This window comes from Ailuropoda melanoleuca, chromosome 3 (genome assembly GCF_002007445.2).
Source record: "Ailuropoda melanoleuca isolate Jingjing chromosome 3, ASM200744v2, whole genome shotgun sequence".
In the NCBI taxonomy this organism is placed as follows: Eukaryota; Metazoa; Chordata; class Mammalia; order Carnivora; family Ursidae; genus Ailuropoda; species Ailuropoda melanoleuca.
Genome location: NC_048220.1, coordinates 121,257,830 through 121,280,563, shown reverse-complemented (window position 1 = coordinate 121,280,563; position 22,734 = coordinate 121,257,830). Strand labels below are relative to the sequence as shown.

General features: G+C 43.1%; 1 protein-coding gene across 7 annotated transcripts in view; it reads right to left on the bottom strand.

Annotated features, from left to right (window-relative positions):
• ADAMTS12 (ADAM metallopeptidase with thrombospondin type 1 motif 12) overlaps nt 1-22,734 on the bottom strand; it is a 310,364-nt gene that overhangs the window by 109,419 nt on the left and 178,211 nt on the right. For all 7 annotated transcript variants that reach the window (XM_034657042.1, XM_034657036.1, XM_034657041.1 and 4 more), the window contains exons 6-7: nt 10,182-10,306; nt 6,109-6,258 (exon numbers count right to left, since the gene is read on the bottom strand). In XM_034657042.1, coding sequence (XP_034512933.1) covers nt 6,109-6,258; nt 10,182-10,306 — 275 coding nt within the window. The remainder of the gene's footprint in view (nt 1-6,108; nt 6,259-10,181; nt 10,307-22,734) is intronic.

Below are 22,734 nucleotides of genomic sequence, written 5' to 3'. Positions count from 1 at the left end.
AATAAGCCATGGGAATAAAAGGCACAACACAGGGAACCTAGTCAATGGTACCATAAGCGGGTTGTGAGGTGACAGATGCACTACACTTGTGGTGAGCAGACCATAAAGTATAGAGAAGCTGAATCACTGTATTGTATACCTGAAACTATATTGTATACCTGGAAAATGTAACATTGTGTGTCAACTATACTCAAATTAAAAAAAATTAATAAAAAAAATAAATGACCTGTGTTTTATTTAGGTCATCTGTACACGGCCCAATGTCTTTTTTTATTTTAATTTTTTTATAATAATTTTTTATTATGTTATGTCAGTCACCATACTGTACATCCTTAGTTTTTGATGTAGTGTTCCATGATTCATTGTTTGCGAATAACACCCAGTGCTCCATGCAATACGTGCCCTTCTTAATACCCATCACCGGGCTAGCCCATCCCTCACACCCTCCCCTCTGAAGCCCTCAGTTTGTTTCCCGGAGTCCATAGTCTCTCATGGGTTCCAATGCCTTTTTATAATTAAACTTTTCATTTTGAGATAATTGCAGTTTCAGTTGCAGTTTTTAAGAAATAAGCAAAGAAGTCCCCTGTACCCTTCGCTCACTTTCCGGCCAATGGTAACACATTGTAAAACCATAATCCAATAACACAATTAGGGTATTCACGCTGATAACAGTCAAGACACAGAACACTGCTGTCACCACAAAGATCTCTCATATTCCACTTAAAGCCACACTCTCTTCCTTCCGTTCCACATTCTGCCCTGAAGCCCTGGCAGTCACTAATAACTTCTGCATTTCTATACTTTTGATGTTTCCATCATGCTACATAAATGGAATCACACAGTATATAACCTTTGGGGACTGTTTTTTTTTTTTTTTCACGGAGTGTAACTCTTTGAAGATTCATCAGGTCACTACATGTATCGATGGTTTCTTTCTTTTTACTGCTGCCTAGTATTCCACAGTATGCATCCAGCCCAGTTTACGTAACCATTCACCCTGTTGGGTCGATGCCACCTTGGGATTGTTTCTAGTTTCTGGCTATTAAGACTAAGCTTCTATAAACATTCGTGTACAGGTTTTTGTGTGAACATAAGTCTTCTTTTCTCCAGCTAAATGCTCAGGAGTACTGGATCATATGGTAGTTACAGGTTTATGGTTTAGAAAACTGACAACCTGCTCTCTACAGTGCCTGAGCCATTTTCCTTTCTCACCAGCAACGTAAGAATGACCCAGTTCCTCTGTGACCTTGCCAGCCATTGGTGTCACCACTATTTTTTCAGTCATTCTGATTGGTGTGTAGCAATATCTCATTGTGGTCTTAATTTGCATTTCCCTGATAGCTAATGATGTTGAATATATTTTCAAGTGCTTATTTGCCATTTATATATCCGTCTTGGTGAAATTTCTCCTCATGTCTTTTGCCCATTTTCTTTTTTTTTTTTTTTAAGATTTTATTTTATTTATTTGACACGGAGAGACACAGCCAGCAAGAGAGGGAACACAAGCAGGGGGAGTGGGAGAGGAAGAAGCAGGCTCCCAGCGGAGGAGCCTGATGTGGGGCTCGATCCCAGGGATCCGGGATCACGCCCTGAGCTGAAGGCAGATGCTTAATGACTGAGCTACCCAGGGTGCCCCCTTTTGCCCATTTTCTAATTACCGTTTGTTTTATTACTATTGAGTTTTGATAATTGCTTAAATGTTTTAGATGCTAGCCCTACTGAATATATGGTGTATTAGTTTCCTAGGACTGCCATATAAATTACCATAAGCTCAATGGCTTAAAATAACAGGAACTTATTCTCTCACACTCCTGGAGGATTGAAGTCTGAAATCAAGATGTCAGCAGTCCTAGGAACGCTTCAAAGGCTCCGGGGGAGAATGTGTGCTTGCCTCTTCCAGCTCCTGCTGACTGCAGGCTTCCTTGACTTGTGGCAGCGAGACTTGAACTTCTGCCTCCATCTGTGCGTGGTCTTCTTCTCTTTGATCATTGTGTCCAAATCTCCCTTTTCAGTCACTGGGTTCAGGGCCCAGCCTGAATCTAGGGTGATTCATCTCAAAATTATTAACTAATAACATCTGCAAAGACCCTACTTCCAAAACAGATTACATTCTTAAGTTCCAAGCAGCCTTGAATTAGTGAAGGGGAACACTGCTCAAGCCACTATGTAGGATTTGCAAATATTTTCTCTTAGGCTGTGGCTTGTCTTCCCATCTTCTTAAAAGAGTCAAAAGTTCTTTAATTTTGATGAGTCCAATTTTTAAATGTTTCCATTTATGGACTGCATGTTTGATGTCAAATTTAGAACTCTTTGCCTAACCCTAGATACTGAAAATTTTCTCCTATTTATGTCCTAAGAGTTTTTTAGTTTTACATTTTACATTTAAGTTGGCATTCCACTTCAAGATAATTTTTGCATATGGTGTGAGACTTAAGTAGAGTTTCTTTTTATATTTTTAAAATTTTTGCCTATGGATGTTCAATTGCTTCAGGACCCTTTCTTGAACAGGCTACCTTTCCTCCACTGAATTGCTTTTATACCTTTGTCAAGAAATTGGTTGGATATGATTGTTTTGCACTATTTTTGCATTCTCCGGTTGATTCTATTGATCTTTGTGTCTCTCCCTCCACCCAAATCACACAATCTTGGTTACTAAATCTGTGTAATAAATTCTGAAATCTTGTAGACTAATTCCTCCCATTTTGTTATTCTTTTTCAAACTGTTTTTTTTTTCTAGTGTCTTTGCCTTTCCATGTACGTTTTAGAATATTTTTTCTATACTTCAAAAACAATCTTGCTGGAGCTTTGGTAGAAATATCATTAAACCTATATACTTATTTCAGGAGAATTCCATCTTGACCATGTTGAGTCTTCCAATTCATGAACATAGTATGTTTCTCCATTTATTCAGATCTCTCATTCTTTCCACAGTGTTGTGTAGTTTTCCTGTACATGTTTTGTTAGATTAAAAAGTATATAATAATTATATGTAAAAATTTTATACTTTTGAGTGATCAAGAAAGGTACCACATTTTTAATTTCAGTGTCCACCTGTTCACTGTCAGTATAGAAAAATGTGATTGATTTTGTATGATTATATTGTACCCTGTGAGCTTATTTGCTCTAGTTTGTGTGTTTGCAAAGATTCTTTGGGGTTTTCTACAGATACAATTATATTATCTGTAAATAAGGCTAGTTTTACATCTTCCTAACTTGTCTTTCTTTTTTCTTATCTTATTGCACTGGCCAAAACTGCACTCTTTTTTCTGTTCTTCAGACTTGATCATTTACATTGTCCTATCTTCAAATTCATTGGTTCTTATTCTGTCTGCTCAAATCTACCAATGATTCTCTCTAGTTAATTTTTTATTACAGTGATTGTCCTTTTTAGCTCCAAAACTGCATCTTGGTTTCTTTTCAGATTTTCTATCTCTTCATTAATATTCCCATTTTGTTCATATATCACTTTCTTGGTTTTTTCCACATCTTCCTTGGTTATTTGAGCATCTTTAAGGCAGTTGTTTTAAAATCTTTGTGTAATAAATCTGCCATCAAGAACAATTTCTGTTGATTTATTTTTCCTTTGAATGGGCCATTCTTCCCTGGTTCTTTCTATGTTTTGTGTTTTTTTGTGTGTGTGGAAAAGTGGACATTTGAATCTATTAATGTGGTAACTCTGGAAATCAGGTTCTTCCTCTTCCTTAGCATTTACCGTTTTTATTATTGTTATTTTATTATTATTACTACTATTATTATTATTATAGGCCGCGATTGTGACAATGAGCAACCTGAGGTAAAACTTAAGGTCTTCTCAGGTCTTTTCTGAGTCTTTACTTGGGCATATGTGGTCACTTTCTAATTTTCCCCATATATGCAATTATTTTTGTAAGTCCTATTCTTTTATTGTCTGGCCCCCAAAACAGAAAAAGAAAAATGAATAGGGGGAGAAAACGGTGCTAACTCTTTAAGTCCTCCAGAAGTCACTCCAGTTACAGGGGAGTGAGAGGCTTGCAACAATGTGCAGGGGTGCAACAACAATGGCTGCCCACAACTTTGTCTTTGCCTCTGTGATCAGAAGCAGTCATCAGCAATCAGAGCACAGATCCTTGACATTTAGAGGACAAATATCAAAATACGGATCCAGTTCTACTCTGTTACATAATCTACCACTTCTGATAACGAGTAAATATCTACAACTCTTTGTTTTCAAGAATTCAGGGAAACTGTGCTCAAGTAATGTTACGAAGGGGTTTTCACCTTTATTGGAGAATTTCTAAAATCTGAAAGGAGGATCATTCTTGCCCTTCACTTTTTGGCCTTGGCTTTATGGCCTTCCTCACAAAAATGGTAGGTCCATGTCCAGATAATCATCTCAATAATTGTGTCAAAAATTGGAGCAACTCTGATTTTGCATAATCCTCCTTGGCATATTTCTGAGTCCTTTTATAAAGCCAGATTACAATGCAGATATAAAGAACCCATTCTTTGAACACAACTAATGAGCACTTGAGAGCATCTTTTATCAAGCAAGTCTCTCAATTTTTCTTTACCTTGAGTATACCACTGCTGGGAAGGTCTTGAGCAGTCATTTCTCAGTTTGACCTATTCATTTGCATTGCTTAACCAGCAGGTGCTACTGACACCAAAGAGTTGATTGGAGGCTGCAGGGGACATATCCCCCCACATACCAAGACGGAGGATGCCTATACATTTGCACATGAGAACAGCTTTCATTTTGCTAAGTTTTATTATTGGCATGCCAACAACTACTGTCTGGTGTTTTCAATACCTAGCCTTCTGTGTCCAATCATTAATTACCTGTATAAGCAAGTCACTTAACCTCTCTGTCTTTACATTTCTGATGACTAAGGATACTAAAACATAACACATTTATCTCCCAGGGCTTTTCGGTAAGAATAAAAAAAAATGACAATACCTAAGAAATTGCCTAGTTCAATCTACTCACTTCACAGATGAGGCAGCAGGTGAGGAAAGGTGACAGGAATTATCTAAGGTGATAATATCAGCTGATGGAAAAGCCAGAGTAAGCACTCACTTTTCCCAACTCCCAAGCCAATACTCTAATTCTGTCCTGCAGGTGGAAGTATTTTGAAAACTTTCAGTATTATATGAGAAAAATGATGAGAAAGCCCAGACCAGACAGGCCAGGCCTGGAATATCCAATCTCCAGGGCTCTTCCCAATCCCATCTCTTTTTAACCTATACTCTCAAAGTATGTCATGGTGTTCTGCTTCCTTCCTTCAAGGGAGGAGAACCAGCCTGGCGGCTACATGACAAGGAAGGGGTATAGCTGAGTCATTCACATGGCTCCCTACTCTGAGTTTCTAATTAGTAGGATCTTCTCTGATTTGTGCTGAGTAAATATACCAGCAAGTTATAAATAAGCTAATGTCTTTCCTCTGATACCTGGAAAATCTAGAATCCTCCTTATTCTCTTCACTCAAAACATTCTGCAGCCTGCCTTCCATGAATTCATCTAGTCAAATTCACACAGTTTCAAGACAAATTGCACCTGCCATTAACTGACATCTGCTTGATGCTCTTTTCCAATTTACGACAGTTTTAAATTTCTGCTTTAGTCAATGTGTTCCTTTAATCCATATAAGTAAAATGGGGTTAACAATAGTATCTATTTCATAAGGTTGTTGAGAGGATTCAATGACACAATACAAAGTGAAAGACTTAAAGTAAAGGTGCCAAAATGTTAATGTTTGTGACTTTTTAGTGATATGAATATTATTACTATTTCATAAGAACAGAACAGGGATTGTTCATTCTGAATTAATCAAGTGAGTTAAAACTTATGTCCTTACCTGTGCTCAACCCATTCTTATTCAGAAAGCTGTAGCAGCCTCTGTGATTCTGTGATGTAGATAGGCACAAGTGGTCAGGGAATAAAAGACGCTGAAATCTTTGAAGTACGAGATGATCCCCACTTTACAGATGAGGAAGCAGAGGTGGAAGAGGGTGAATCTCAAGACACAAAGCAACCCAACTCCTGATGCCCCGTTTAAGGTGTGTTCCCTTCTCTCTACCAATGTGGTGCATGAACATGGCAAGGAGATCTCCGTTTCCGTGGCTCTTTACCTGTGTCCGAGCTCATGGGCAATTGTGAAAGCCAGAGGGAGTCCGGAGTCTTCATTGATGTTACAGCTGCGGTGAGGCTGGCACATTCCCGACAGGTGCGACAGACCCAAAGTCTCACAGGGGCGATTGACACCGGCACAGATGTCTTTTCTGAAAGCAGAGAACAGAGATGCATAGGCTCCCCAAGAAACATCTGAAAAAACCCTTCTGGAAAAAATCTGGGTATTAATTCATATTCAATGTGGTCTGGGAAGCATGATTAAAATTGTTTTTAAAAGTCCATGTAACTATAGGAGGCAATTCTGAATTCATAAGATTATTCTGATTTCACCTCTTAATTACTGAATCTCACTAAGACCTAAAAAATGTGGGAAAACATGACAAATGTTTTATTTCCAGTTGCTTCTGCCCTTAACCCCAGGAGGCCAAATTACATTTTTTGAACCAAATAGAAGGATTTGATGGAAAATTTAAGATTATTTGAACTTTTATTTAAAGAAAGGACAACCAGCAGTGGCTGAAGGTTTTCAAATATGAAACCCCCTTTTTGGTCTTTCTGAGGTCTGTGCTCAAAATTCATTGGAGAACTTGTGTTTATTCATGAAAAAGGCAATTGGTCTCATCAATTCATCCAGAGCTCAAATCAGTTGCCTCTCCAGCCCCACTACGCTAACAACACGGCATACGGGAGAGAATGCACAGACAAATAAAGACTCCCAGCTTCTCAAAACATACTGTTATAGTCTTTAAACGTAAAAATGTGCTCCGATATGTTTGTGGACATTTTTTCAGTCATTGACAAGAGTTAACTAGTCCTTTAATTTTCTTCAATTCAAGAAGAGCTCTTTGCCGAGAATAACTGGCACAAATACCAACAGGACACTGAGCTTCAGTCAGTTACAGACCTTCAACTCATGGGCTTGTGTGGGTACCATTTCTGGCAACAAATGGTCTGGTTTTTATGTCCATGGAACCATGGAAAAGATGGAGGCTCTGAAAATTCCTGTAAGCCCTCAGTTCTCCAGGAGACGATGGCTGGGACAATGGGATAGGACACAGAGGCAGCTCCCACGTCAGGGCATGCCAGCTGATCTGATCTCCACTCTCGTAGCAATAGTTGTTGGGTGGTTTGGTGTTGGAGAGCTAGACTGAATCACACAGCCCAATCATTCTAAATAATTGCTGGGTCTGTGAGAGGACCAACCAAACACTGTTCCGCCCCTCCTGGGAGATGTACTTGTCGCTATTTCATTTAAAAAAAAAAAAAAAGAAAAGGTCTATGCCTGCATGGAGCTGCTGGGAAAAGATGATTGGTGTCTATTGTTAACTCACTGGCTTTCTCATTGTGATAGGACAGGCGTCAGGTGGACTAAATAATTGCTTACTGAGTGCCTACTAAGTACCTAGCACTAAAGAGGACAAAAGGGGGTAATAAAAGAAATGCAGCAATGCAGAGGGGAGGGGGGTGGGGGAATAGGATAGGCTGGTGATGGGTAGTAAGGAGGGCACGTATTGCATGGTGCACAGGGTGTTATACGCAACTAATGAATCATCGAACTTTACATCAATAAATAAATAAATAAATAAATAAAATTTAGCTTAAAAAAAAAAAAGAAAAGAAATGCAGGAATGTGAGTCTTCCAGGCCAGGACCTTACGCTCCCAGGGCAGATTAGCTCTGCCTCCACCATGCACCAAGAGTAGTTAGCATAAGAGAAAACATGCCTCCGTGTGCCTGTACTAACCCCAGGCAGGAAGGACGGTCAAGCCAAATCCACCTTCTCCTCAATGCAACTCTGCAGAGAACCCCGTTGAAGCGGATCTCAGCCCAGTCCTCCAGAGGCAAGTCTTCACCTCCCTCCCTGGTCCTGCCTGTTTCCTCAGAACACAGGTTCCCCAAAGGGGTTTATTTTGCTCCCCACCCACTGCTAGAGGACATTAGGCAGTGTTTGGAGACAGTTTTGGTTGTCACACTTGGAGGAAGGTGCTACTGGCAGCTCATGGATAGAGGCCAGAGATGCTGTTAAATATACCTGCACGCACGGGACAGCCCTTCACAACAAAGAATTAGCCAACCCAAAATGTCAGCGATGCCAAGGGTGAGAAATCCTGTTTTTGAAACCGAAATACCCTCCACTGTTTAGGAGCTGGTGAGGTTCATCGTACATTGAAACCAGGCCCTTGTTCCAAAGAAGAAAAATTATCATAATAAGAGAAAAATTATCATAATAAGAGAGCAGATCCTTCATATCCTTATGAGTATAGTTAAGAGTATAACTATTAGGGTCCAACTGCCCGGATTTAAGTCCCAGCTGTACCTGCTAAGAGCAATGAGATTTGGGGCAAATGACATAACCAAACCTCAGTTTCCCCCTCTGTAAAATGGGAACAGTTGATGGTAGTCAATGACTAGGGTTGTTGTGGAGATTAAATGGAATGCTGATTGTTCTCATAGATGTAGCACAGTGCTACATCGAACACTCCACAAAAGCCAGCTAGCATCAACTCACTCATTTTTTTGTGTGAGAGGGAGAGAAGAAATGATTTCTGCTTTCAGGACAAGAAAAGAGGTGGAGCTGACACGGCTTGCAATGGTGGTCCCGAATCTAGGGCTCTTCCCTACAGATAAGTCCTGCCTGCACTGAGGTCTTTCCCTGGCTTCTTGCCCAGGTCCTCAGTGTTTCCTGTCTGCTTGCTGGCTTCCCAGGGCCCCTGTGCTTACATTCCACCCTCACATTAACCTACTTCCCAGTGGAGTTACTGATGTCATAGGTGCCAAAATGAACCTAATGTAAGAGGTTTATGTCACAGACTCCCTTTAGAAATTGTTTGCATTCAACCAAAGTTTTGACACTTTCACTCCAAAGAGTGATTCTAATGGTTGGAGTGCAGGCATCCCATGCACTGGGATACCAAAGGGAAAGATGATGGGCCAAAATATTCAGGGGCGGCCGGTCCTCCCCAGGGAGAACACACACACACAGGGCCCTCCAGTGCATGAGGTTCTCGGTGGCTGAAAGGCCAGGCCAAGCAGCCTCTTCTGTGACACATGCCTGGATTTCTTGATGTCTCCGAACCTGCACAGGGTGTCCCACGAGAACTCACCTCCCCCATGAATGGAAGACCTTCATTTGTCTAGATTAAAATAGTGTCTGGTACACAGCAGGTATTCAACAAACATTTATTGAGTCAATGAGCAAACAGCCTCCCAGAGCCTGGGTTGATCAGAAAAGTTCATTAGCCTTTCACAGCTATGAGTCCTAGAAGGATGATGGTTTTTATTAGCACCATAGGGTCTATCTGTAATCAGAACAAAACATTATCTTCATGAGGGTAAAGGGAGACAAGTGTAAGCAAACAGCTCTGCCTATTCGGGGTGGGGACCAGCTGCCTATATTCTGTCCTCAACATCAGTCAGGGATGGGTTACAAGGAGGACTGATTTCTGTAGAGATAGCTGCCTATTTCTAACCTGGAGGAAAATTTTTAAAAATAAAACAAAGGGTTGGAAACCCCATGCCTAAGAGATCCAGGAGTTTTTAATGAAGATCTGCAAACAATCTTCCTGATTGTTTATGGAGCCGCATGAAAAAGCCAATTTTAAAGATGAAATCATCACTGGGGGGCGCCTGGGTGGCACAGCGGTTAAGCGCCTGCCTTCGGCTCAGGGCTTGATCCTGGCGTTCTGGGATTGAGCACCACATCAGGCTCCTCTGCTATGAGCCTGCTTCTTCCTCTCCCACTCCCCCTGCTTGTGTTTCCTCTCTTGCTGGCTGTCTCTATCTCTGTCAAATAAATAAATAAAATCTTTAAAAAAAAAAAAAGATGAAATCATCACTGGGATAGGAAAAAGCCTGCATTTTGCCAGCAGATGCAGTCTATTAACATGGAGAGTTTTGCTGCACATGTTTACTAACTGCCCCATCACTGGTCTGAGCATGGGAGTTGTCTGGATCATTGAAGTTGTCTTTAAAAATGACCGAGAACAGCAAAGAGTAGGAGACTTGCGTAAGTTTGAATATCAGCCAGCCCCCCTGCTTCACAGCCACTGGCTTCCATGTAGTCCCTGGGGTACCTGGTGAGGAGGACAGCCACATCATGATGGGCCGGGTTGAGGTCACTCTTCGGATTGATGCTCTTCTGCCACTTACAGAAGCTGGACAGTGTCTTCTCAGCATGGTGAACGATTTTCAATCCTTGCTAGAGAAAGAAGAGGAAGAGATGGGCACAGCTGAGTTTCCTGTGCTTAAGGCTCATTACGCAAGTCCTCGGAAGCAGCCAAGGGGGACAAGCTCTGCGTGGGCACCTCAGACATCTACTGGTCGGAGTTTAGCAGAGGCCAACTTACTCCCTGCTCTCAACACCATTACCCTCATGACTTTTATTAAAAGACCCTGGAGGACAGAAGTGCAGGACAGAAATTATCACTGGAAGAGGTAGGCCTTGAAGAAAAATTAAAAATACATTGGCCAAGACCGAGAGCTGTGTGAAGTTCCATCTCTGGCAGCTCTCTGCTTCCTAAGCCAATACAATTCTAAAGAGGCATTTTTATTTCTAATGCAAACAAACAAACAAACAAAAAGATTTTCAACAACAAGCTTCTCCCTTGCATGAGAACTCCTACAAGGCTGGGGTTGCACTTGACGTTGCCTTGCCATGGTTTCCATTTGGGTCTCACATCTGTGGGTGAAGGGCAGAGGGTGACATAAACTGTCCGGGCTTCTAACCAGTAGGATCCCTGGCTGTCTGACCACAGGATGCCACAGTGGACCCCCCAGCCTGCACCTCCCAGGGCTCCTGAGTCGCCCACTTGGCCCAAAGGTACTACTGGGGATGGGAGGAGAGGACCTGTTCCAAGTGAACTGGATGAACACTTGTCAAAAGGAGGGGGTGGGATAATCAGCTCTACGGGGACTTCAGTTTCATTTGAATTTCTAAAGGAGACATTCCTTTCACTTGCCCCATTTCTTTGGGGCTCTATATGGAGCTGTCCCTCATACAGGGTGGGTTCTACCTGGAGAATGACAACCTCCATTGGCCCACTCGAATCTGAGTCTATCACTCTGGCTCTGTCCAAGGTGTTCAGGACAATCCCTACGTGGAACTATAAACTTGCTTCTGTACCGTTCTGTATTTCTCTAAGGCCCACACCCCAAACAAACAAGACCTGAGAGGCTTCAGTTGCCTGTTATAGGCACTTCCAGGTCCCCTCATGCATGTTAATGAACCACCACAGACCACCTGCCTTTCACAAAAGCACCAAAAGGTGGTTCATCATCACTACTTAAAACTCACTGAACTGCTGAGCATTATGACTTTAAACAGATGAAACAGACTTCACTATGTACTAACCCTCACTGTTCTGCTGGATGGTAGAGGAGGAGGTGGGGTCGTGGGGGGACAAGCTAGGCCAGGGGTCAGCCTCCTGTTGATCTCGTCAAGCCGTAGTTAGAGTAGCAGCCCTACCAGAGCCAACGGCCCCTGCCCACCATGAAAAACTGGCAAGGAGCATAAAGCAGGAATAGAAGGAAAGAGAAAGGAAGGGAAAGGAAGGAAAGAGAAATAAATAAAAAGGGAGTGAGGAAGGAAGGAATAGGAAGGAAATATTTCTTGATTATTTACTATGTGGCAGATACTTTCGCATATATTCTTTCATTTAATTTAATTGCATCTTCTTGGCATTATTTCCAAAGAAAGCATTGTTATTTTCATTTTATAATAAGAAGGAATTAAACCTCAGAGAAGTGAAAATCTAGCTGAAGGTGATTCGGGTCAGATATTGAATCAAAGGCTCCAAGAACAAGAGCTCCTGGGTGCAGCGTGCCTCCAGTGGGTAGCCAGCCTCATGAGGAGCCCGCCTTAGTTGCAGCTCCTGCACACAGGAGGGCAGCTTGGCAAACAAAGCATCAACTGCAATTCGATTGCTTTGAGGTCCGTTTTCAACCCTACCTTTCTTCTTTGTTTGGTTGTGGGCTTTTGTTGTTTTGTGTGTGTGAGAGAGGAGGTCACTGAGAGAATATTCATGAATTAAAAAATAATACCATCTAGAAATATTCCAAAGAAAAAGAAATCCTTAGGCATAAGTCTAACAGAACAGGTGCAAGATCTGTATTGGGAAAATTACCAAATGCTGATGAAAGACAGGAGCCTCAATATGAACTTCACACCTTACACAATACTGACTCAGAATGGATCATAGACTTAAATATAAAATGTACAACTATAAAACTTTTAGGAAAAAAAATCATAAGAGAAAATCTTGAGGACCTGGGGCTAGACAAAGAGTTTACAGACTTGACATAATCCATACAAGAGGGACCTGAAAAATTGGACCTCATTCAAAATTAAAAACTTTTCCTCTGAAAGAAACCTTAAAGGACAATGAAAAGATGAGCTCTGGAGTGGAGGGAAATCTTTGTAAGACAAAGGACTCAGACCCAGAATACATAAAGATGTCTAAAAACTCAACAATAAAAACAACGAGAAAATAAGCAAACACAAAGTTTCATCTCACTGCAGAGGACGTGCAGATGACAAATAAGCACGTGAAGACGCACTCAACATCCTTCACCATCCGAGAATTGCAAGTTAAGACCGCCATGAGCTATTGCTACAGACCTATCAGAACAAAGGCAACGAAAGACAGCGCAGCACCCAAATAGTGGGGAGGGTGGACGTGCTGAAGCTGGGCTCCGGGAGCACTGCTGGTGAGGACAGAAACAAGTACAGCCACTGCGGACAGCAGCTTGACAGTTTCTTTCAAATACGGAACAGGGGGGCGCCTGGGTGGCTCAGTTGGTTAGGTCTCTGCCTTTGGCCTGGGCCATGATCTTTGGGTCCTGGGATCAAAGTCCACACTGGGCTCCCTGCTCAGTGGGGAGCCTGCTTCTCCTTCTCCTTCTGCCCCTCCCTCAGCTTGTACTCTTTACCTCTTTCTAAGATAAAATAAAATAAAATAAAATAAAATAAAATAAAATAAAATAAAATAAAGTAAAATAAAACAAAATAAAATGGAACAAATGCTTGAAGACACACAATTTGGGTATATCTTGAGGGAATTATGCTGAATGAAAAAATCCAATCTCAAGAGGTCACATACCCTATGATTCCACTTGTATAACATTCTTGAAATGACATAGTTATGGACATAGAGAACAGACTAGTGCTTTCCAAGGGTTAGGTTGGTAGGCAGAATGGAGGTACAAAAGGGTAGCATGTGGAGACCTGGTGATGAAACCATTCTGTATTGTAGCAATAGTCACATAAATCTGCACGTGTTAAAACTCCATAGAATGAAATGTACACACACAGAGACACACACACACACATGCATGCACACACACCAATCAGTGCTGGTAAAACTGATGAAATCTGAATTAGGTAAGTGTTTGTACAAATATTAACTTTTCGGTTATGATATTGCACTGCAGTTATGCCAGATGTTATCACTAGGAGAAGATGGGTGAAGGACATAAGGGAATTCCTTGCATTATTTCTTCCAATTGCTTGTGAATCTATAATTATTTCAAAACAAAAAATATTTTTAAAATATCTTAAAAATAATAACTAGTCTGAATTAAGGCTCAAGGGTTGCAATAGAAAGTCATGTAATACACTTTTCAGTATGATTCTATGTGGGTTACTTACTACTTAATTTTATGTGGAATTCCATAGTTTTGAATCAAAGGGAAACTTTCAATGGGTGACAGTGGGCAGGAAGAGCCCACACACTCACACACTCACATATCCACACAAAGGGTCAATTAAGTTCCCTGTACAAGTAGCCATAAATATACAAACTGAGTAGAGTTAAGGTGACCACACAGGCAGGAGCAGAGGGACCCTGTCTTCGACTGTTCTCCTTTGACTCACGAATTCCCTGGTGGGGGCACACAGCTCAAGACGGGATACCACTGGATCAGAAAAGCTCGATGTTTGCTTCAATATTGACTGGACTCACCATTTTGTTAGCCTTACATACCAATCCATGAATCCACGAATGTTTGTCTAAAGAAAAAGGAATGTTTACAAACTTCCTCTCTCCCCAGCACCTGAGCCAAAGGACAGCTCTTCACCATCCTGGGGAAAGCAGGGTCCTTTACCAGATGTGGCAGCACAGACTCTGCCTCCAGTTTTCCCATCATCACTCAGAGCCCATTTCCCCGAAGGACCTGAGGTTTCATGCATCCACTCTCCTCACTTCAACAGTGAGGAAATCCAGGCCAGAGAGGGGCACTACCTTAGCCAAGTCACACAGCAGGTGTTGGTTTGCAGCTACTAGTCCGGGACTAGTATTCTTCTCTAAACGTATTGCTTGAATAACTGGAATGATTCAGCAGTTAGTCAATGGATGATTATTGCTTATTTCTACTCCCCCAGGTCACACTCCCACTCCTGGGGAGGAGACAAACACAGGAAGAGACCCTCCACTTCCAAGACACCCAGGTCTTCGTCCTCCTCCTGGTCTCTGACCACTTAGGCTCCGCTACAGGCTCTTCCACCCTTCTTTTGGCTCATTGCTTAGTTCACTCTCAATCGCAGTCAGATTTGGGGAAATCATCAATGTGCTGCTGACTCTCAAATCTATATCTCATCCCAAACCTCTCCAAGAGTGCAGACTCATGCACCCAACTCTCCTGATGGGCACCCCCTAAATAGCACCAGAGGAGCCCCCAACTCAGCATCCCCCAAATCCTGTCCCCACAATATTAACCTGCTATTCTTCCTGGTTCCTCTTGCTTGAAGCACCGTCGGCTTGGCGGTCTTATCTGGAAACACCAGGATGTCTCTCCAGTTGGTCTTCTCTCCCCACATCCTGCATCCCCATCTGTCCTCACGTGCTGCTAAGTCGGCCTCCCCTCCTGCTTTACTCCCCGCTGCCCAAGCTGAAACTCATCATTTCATGCCTGAGTTTACGCCTGCATCACCTCATAACGGTTCTCCCTTCTTCCTTGTTCTTAAATCCATCCTCTGTGCTGTTTCGGGCTGATCTGGTGAGAACCAAACTCCACCCGTATCGTGACCCGCGGCTCAAGACCCTTCAAAGTCTGACCTTCGGGAAGCTCTCCCTTCATCTGCAACCTCACAGTTCACGCTCCAGCAACATTCAAATGGCTGATATTACTCCCCCCCCCGCCCACATGCCATAGACCATGCTCTTTTTACCTTGTTTCTTTTTTTCTTTTTCTTTTTTTAATATCTTCTTCATTTTAGAGAGAAAGAATGGGGATAGGGGCAGAAGGGGAAGGAGAAAGAAAGGGAGAGAATCTCAAGCAGACTCCTGCTGCACACAGAGCCTGATATGGGGCTCCATCTCACAATCCTAAGATTGTGACCTGAGCAGAAACCAAGAGTCAGACCCTTAACCGACTGAGCCACCGAGGCGCCCCTTTAGCTTGCTTTCTTCAAGCTGCTCCTCTACCTAGAATGCCTTTCTCCCCTCTTTTACCCCTTTAACCTGTTCAGCATCCATCCTTTAAGACTCAGTCTGTGCATTTCCAGGAAGCCTTCCCCGACCTCATTCTGGGTTAGGTTCCCGCTAGTTTCTCTTGTGCCCACCTGACACATGGCACTTGCTGCCCTGGGTTAGAATGATCAAACTGAGCACCTGTTTTCCTCCTTAGCTCTTTCAGAGCAAGGACAGAGGTTTACTCGCCTGCTCGTGTCAGTCAATGCCCTAAGAGCAGGTATACACACCACACTGAGGCCGCACAACCACCCCCCAGGACTGGAGAAAGGGTGAAGAATACACCCACTGTGCTGGACAAAAGCGCAGCTCCCACAGGGACAAGGTTTCGTGGTGAGTCAGTGAGGAGGCAAGACCTCCTGCGGGTTAGAAAAGCGGAAGCTAAGGGGTCAGAGGGGTAAGAACAGAGCAACCAGCATCTGTAATAATAATTCTGGTGACTGCGGTAGGAACCGCTGGGACGTGTTTCTCCACATGGTTTTAGCAAAGGCACCAACAGCTTTTGTTCTCTTTCCAAGGACCTTGTGTAGAAACGGACTGGGAGTACAGAGGCAGTGTTCCCCTCCAGGGAAGAGGACAGATTCCTTTGCTGTCCGCNAAGGACAATGGCTCCCCCCGGGGCACAAGCTGACAAGTTTGCTCACAAGCCCCTCTGAAGGGCTGATGTTTCCTGATGTTGGCACTCCTCAGTCGCGATCAAGCCCTCTTGATCCCAGCATACACGTAGGCTGCCCCTGTCACCCCAGTGGGGGACAAAAGGGGCAGCTGCAGACATGAAGCTCGAGCGGCGTGTGTGCTGTGAGGAAGAAAGTCCTCCATCCCTGCCCGGAAGGCTCACGTCCTCTCGCAGCATCACATCCAGGGAAGCATGGTGAGCTTGCAGGCAGAACAGAATCTACCACCTTTCCCAGCTCTTGACCACGATGAGGACGAGAAGGGAGAACAGAGACCCAGTAGTCAGAAGAGCTAGGTCAGGCTGAACCATCTACACACATGGGCTGGGTCTGCGAGGTTGCTGAGATAAGACAGCAGTGGGACGATGGCAGAGGGAGTGAAGGAGAGGAAAAGGAGCTGAAAAGCAGACGGCAACAAATGGGATTATTCTTCTGACATTGCATCACTCCTACAAGGGCAATTCTGGAATAACCTGGGGGGTAGTTACTGAAGACAAAAAAAAAAAAATGTTAGGACCTGAAGGCTCCCCTCAAAATCTTGCTGGCTTTCTTCCCACTGCTTTTGTCTCTCTTTCCTTTTTTTTTTTTTTTTTTTTTACAAAACAAGTGCACAATGAACTAAGCTGCTGATCATTTGTGGCTGGGGACCTTGCCCCTATGTAGAACTTCTATCCACAATACGTGGGATTTAACACAAGTTCAGTGACAGGGTCATCAGGATACCTTACTACTTTTCTACTAAATGTCATGATTCTGCCAGGAGGTTTTAAGTGAGCACAATTTGTCTGCACCCCCTTAGCCTCTTCATCTCCAGGTCTCATTAAAGGTTAGTCCAGGAAACACTCGTTTGGTTTCTTGAATGCACTCGATCACAGAAGGCTTGAGAAGCGTTAATTAGCTCTGCCTCAATACTACATGCCCTGAGCATGCCCGAGTTGCCAAAGAAATTTAGGGAGGTCATGCTGGCTCACTGAATACGGGGAGACTCAGACTACATGTGTTCCATAAAGCACCCTCGTTAATTATTTGAGCTTATCAAGACAAACCCCCATCCACACTGATTTCACCCCCCAAAAATAGCTTTCCATTTTTGTTCTTTTTCTCATTTTCTCAAGTGAGTCCAATTCACTTTCCATTTCCCCTTCTCAACTCATTTGGGTCCGTGATACCAAAGGACACAAAGAAGACCTCTAGGAAATTAGCAACATCTCACAGAAACAGCCCTACATGGGAGACGAGAAATGATTTTGCAAAATATGGCTTTTGCTATTAATTGTTCTCTCTGGGTAAGCTCCATTTATAATGAAAAAATTCCTGTATCGATTTCCTTGGGAATTGCTAGTAACAGCTTGGGGTTCAGTGCATAACCTGAGTATTCTCTGCCAGCCAGGCTTAGGTTCCCAAGAAAAAAAGAGATTGGACAGAGAAGAGAAAACAGCACAAAGTTTTACATGAAAACTAAGGATTAACTCATCTATCAGAGGAAAAGATTCTTGATTTTAAAAAAGTGATGAGTGTACAAATTCTTTGCCAATATTTTTGACATTTATCCTGAAAGAGCTATAATTGTATAGGTTATTACAGACCTAAAAATCCTCCTAGGGGCAGGGGAAATCATCACCTTGAATTCCCAAACCTAACAGGCTTTTAACTCCAGAGTCTCACAAAAGGAAACCCAACATTAAATCACTCCGAGCCCAAGAGGGAAATTCATCCTCTGTGCAAACAGTCACCATCTTTCTGCCTGTCGGCCTTCCTGCTGCTCCTTCAAGCCAGCCTGATGCCCTCAGGATCTGAGTCCGGACAGTGCAGTGACTGGGATCCATCTGGCCTCATCCTAACTCACTCCCATCCCTGTTTTTTCTCTATCCTGTTCTTAAAAGAAGTCTCCAGCTTAGAATCCTAATCTTGTCCTTCCTATTTTCTATTTTCCTTCAACAATTCTGCACAGTTCTGTGAAATGAGCATCACAGCAACAAGTTTACAGGGTTGTGGTGGGACTAAGTGATGATGATGGAAAGAAGGATTATGCTAACCAGTAACTTTTACCCACTGGTTTCTACGAGCCAGATACTACCCTAACTAATGCAGGAATTCACATGTCTGATTCTCATGGTAACCCTGGAAAGTGGACAGAATTATCCCCATTTTACAAAATGAAGAAATGGAGGCACAAACAGGTCAAATAACCTACCGGAGTTCCTATAGCTTGAAAGGGGAGGGACTAATGATAAAGCTGGTACTCTCCCTGATGTCAGCTGTTCACAAGAGCTGGAAGGAGGAGAGTAATCCTATCCTTAACCTCTAGCCCAAAAGGGGAATGGGGAGGCCATCGAATTGGTCTAACGCAGAAAGAGCTTGAGGCCAAGTCTGAGTCCAAGTCTTTGAGGGAGAATGAAAAGTTCAAAGGATAGGATTAGGGTCATAAGAGGAAAATAAGAACTTGATTCAGGGCTGGAGGGAGGCAGGATAGGAATGAGAGCACACTGCCTCCTACCTGAAGCTACTCTTTGATTTTGTGGCCCACGATGTCTCAATATCCCTGACATGTCTTTCCAGCGCCTGGTTTTGGGTACCTCAGTATTCACTGGTCTGAAACATGACCACCTAGTCTTTGAGGAAGCCTCCACGTGCTCCAAATTGAGTATCATATCCCATTATCCTGGCTTATTCTCAAAACATGATGAAAATCCATAATGGTTTTTACCTAGCAGTGACTAGCAAACAAAAACCATACTTTACGTATTTTTTTAAAAGATTTTATTTATTTATTCAACAGAGATAGAGACAGCCAGAGAGAGAGGGAACACAAGCAGGGGGAGTGGGAGAGGAAGAAGCAGGCTCATAGCAGAAGAGCCTGATGTGGGGCTCGATCCCATAATGCCAGGATCATGCCCTGAGCTGAAGGCAGACGCTTAACCGCTGTGCCACCCAGGCACCACTGTACTTTACGTATTAACCACAAATTCTCCTGGACCCACTACAGGAAAGGAAGTCCAAAATGATCTCAGCTGTCAGATGTGATTCGAATGAGAAAGAAGGGAGTTGTAGAAAGGCATTATGGAAGAGGCCAGCCTCAGCATTCCCACCTCATATCACTTTGCATGGAGCCCTAGAACCATCTCTCTAGTGCCTTTCTCTCCATTTCATCCCTCAGTTTGGAACCACCCAGAGGATCCCCTAGAATTAGATCCAAATCCCTTTATATGAGCTCTATCCCTTATCAAGTCTTATCATGACCGGGGCCAATGCTAACCCTCATCTTCGCCCTTTGCTGACTTCACCTGCTCACTCTTTCCCTTATCTATTATATACCAATAAGGCTAGATGGCGAGCAACCCCAGACCCAGCCTCTGCCTTCAATCTTAAATACTAATGAAGGGAAGCACATCAAACAAATAGATGTGAAATTATAACTGTGATATGTGCTGTGAAGGAGAAATACACAGCATTGTGAAAGTATATGCTAGAATCTTGCTGGCATGAAGGTCAGGGAAGCCTCCCCCAGTGAAATGACCCTGAACTGAGCTGGTATCTGAAGGATTAAGGTGTAACTAAGTGAAGACAAGAAGGAAGACAGTTCAGGCAACAACAAGACCAGTGGCAGGGGACACCATGAGGAGAAGACTATTGCTCTATCCCAAAGGCAAGAGGGGCATGGTAGGAGATGAGAGAGGGAATTAGAAAAGCACTGGATGGAGATGCCCTTCAACAGATGACTGGATTAAGAAGCTGTGGTCCATATATACAATGGAATATTACTCAGCTATCAGAAAGAACGATTTCTCAACATTTGCTGCAACATGGACGGCACTGGAGGAGATAATGCTAAGTGAAATAAGTCAAGCAGAGAAAGATAATTATCATATGGTTTCACTCATCTATGGAACATAAGAACTAGGAAGATCGGTAGGGGAAGAAAGGGATAAAGAAAGAGGGGGTAATCAGAAGGGGGAATGAAGCACGAGAGACTATGGACTCTGAGAAACAAACTGAGGGCTTCAGAGGGGAGGGGAGGTGGGGGAATGGGACAGGCTGGTGATGGGTAGTAAGGAGGGCATGTATTGCATGGTGCACTGGGTGTTATACGCAACTAACGAAGCATCGAATTTTACATCAAAAACCAGGGACGTACTGTACGGTGACTAACATAATATAATAAAAAAACATTAAAAAAAAAAAAAGAAAAGCACTGGATGGCTTTAAACCAGGGGTGGGAGTTGGAGAATGGGTGCCAGGGGGGTGGGGATGATTGGATTACCATTTTGAGATCATCCTGGCTGGAATGAGAAAATGAGATTGAAAGGAATCCAAATAGACCAGATTAAACACAACTGTAGCCCAAGAAAGAGAGGACTCGATCTTGAATTTAAGTGATAGAAATGCAGATGGTCAGGCAAAATTGGCAACACCTAATGATGGACTGGATATGAGGGGTGGGAGAGGGAGGTGTCATGGATGTCTCTGGATCGCTGGCTTCCACACCTGGAAGAGTAATGATGTCAGCACAGAGACCAGGTGAGCAACAAGACCATCTGTGCATGGAAGGGGCAGTTTGGGACCCGCGATTCTCTCTCCTGCCTCCTGCATAGTCCACTGTCCCCTCTGTGCACAGCAAGATTACACAGCCTCCCATTTGGGGGTTCATTATCAGTGATGTGTTCACAGTCATGTGTCCTTACATGTAAGATGCTCGTTTACAAGCTCACGCTGACCGTGCAGGTCCCTCAACCTGGAATGTCCTTGCTCACTAGTTAATTCCTTCCCACCCTCTAAAACTCAGCTTAGCCTTCCCTCACCTGATCCATGGAAGGTGCACGTTACGGTCTGACTAGCACTACCACAGGGACTGCAGAGGGGAAAGGTTTTTCCTTGGCTTTTTTTTGTCTGAAAGCCTAACCTTCTACACATTCTGCAGCTAAGCATGCATGTAGGAGAGACCACTATACAGTAGCTGATATTTGTCTTCCAAAGTATCAAAGTATAACTTTTACAAAGCTAAAAATGTAATTCTCATATAAATATACAGTGAGCATGTTAGGGATGTACTTAACTCATTAATAAGAAGATAGATAAGATGTCAAAGCTGGTTCAAAGGCAGGTAAAGGAAAGTGATGCAACCATAGTTGGTGGAAGTATAAAGAAAAAATGCTGAAGTCAGACTGCTAAATTAGATACAAAATTAGTCCACAGACCAATAAAACCACAACCTTCAGAGTTCTCTGCTAGACACAAATTATTTTCACCTTTTCTGGACAAAAACCATTTGTACCCTGTCAGTTTTCTACACGTTAATACCTAGCTTTACTGTGTCTAGGACCTACTCAATAGCACATAATAATCAGGCAAAATTGCATTCCCATAAGGTCAGATAGGTCATGTTAGACATTGAAATGACATCGCTTTTGTGTTGCTTGGTTTCCAAGTTTTAGAAAAATTTTCATAACAAAAGGTTCATAGGAAGGAAAATAATACATCCTTCAGTATTCCCAGATACCCAAAGTATGCCTGGAGTGATTCAGGAAGTGGGAGATGGTAGGGAGAGAAAAAGGAAAATGGATCCAGGCTCCAGATATTATTGTTATTCAGTCTTCTGATTGTGGAGGTCAGAAAATAGTAAATCCTGCCTCGAGCCTTTTGGCCTCATGTGTCTCGCCAAGCAAGAGTTGAATGAGGCCATTCTTCACATATTTCAGGTGCTGGGTGAGGTCGGTAGATTGCAAAGGCATTTCACCAGGTTGGCTGGTTCATTCCTTCCTTGAATGTCACTTCATTCATTCACGTCCCAGGCACTGTGTTAGGGGCTGGGAATACAGTCAAGAATAAAGAAGGAATTCACATTGTGATGGTGGCTAAGATAGGCTAGAGAAGAGTAAACAAATGCACAGAACACCAACGAACTGTGAGAGGAGTACCAATAAAGGAAGTAAACTTCATTCCGTGATGGAGAACAGCAAGTAGGGTTGGCTTTAAGTCGGCTGGTCACTGAGACTTCGCTGGAGAGGTAGCATTTGTTAAACAAAGGTCTGGCAGGCGCCAGAGAATGTGCCAGCCACAGCAGAGCCAAGGGAGGGGTGTTTCGGGCATTGGGAGCCATAAGCACACAAGCCATGAGGCTGAAGAGGGCTGTGAGTGTTCCAGAACCTACCTGAAGTCCAGGGAGTTCAAGGGTGGGAAACAAGTCAGAGAGCGACATAAGGAAAGACTGGAAAAGGGGATGAAGGCATGATCATGAAAATCTCTGCAGGGCATAGAAATTTTTGATTTTGTTCCAAAAACAACAGAAAGATATTCAACAGTTTTGTGCAGTGGAGTGACTCGATTTTCATTTAAGATTATCAGTCTAACTGGTACATAGAGAAAGGATCATGGAGGGCAAGTCTTAAAACAAGAAGACCATTTGGAAGTTCCCTGCAGCAAGATTACAGTAAGGCCTAGAGCAACGTAATGACTGTAGAGATGATGGACAGTGGGTGGTCTTGAGATGA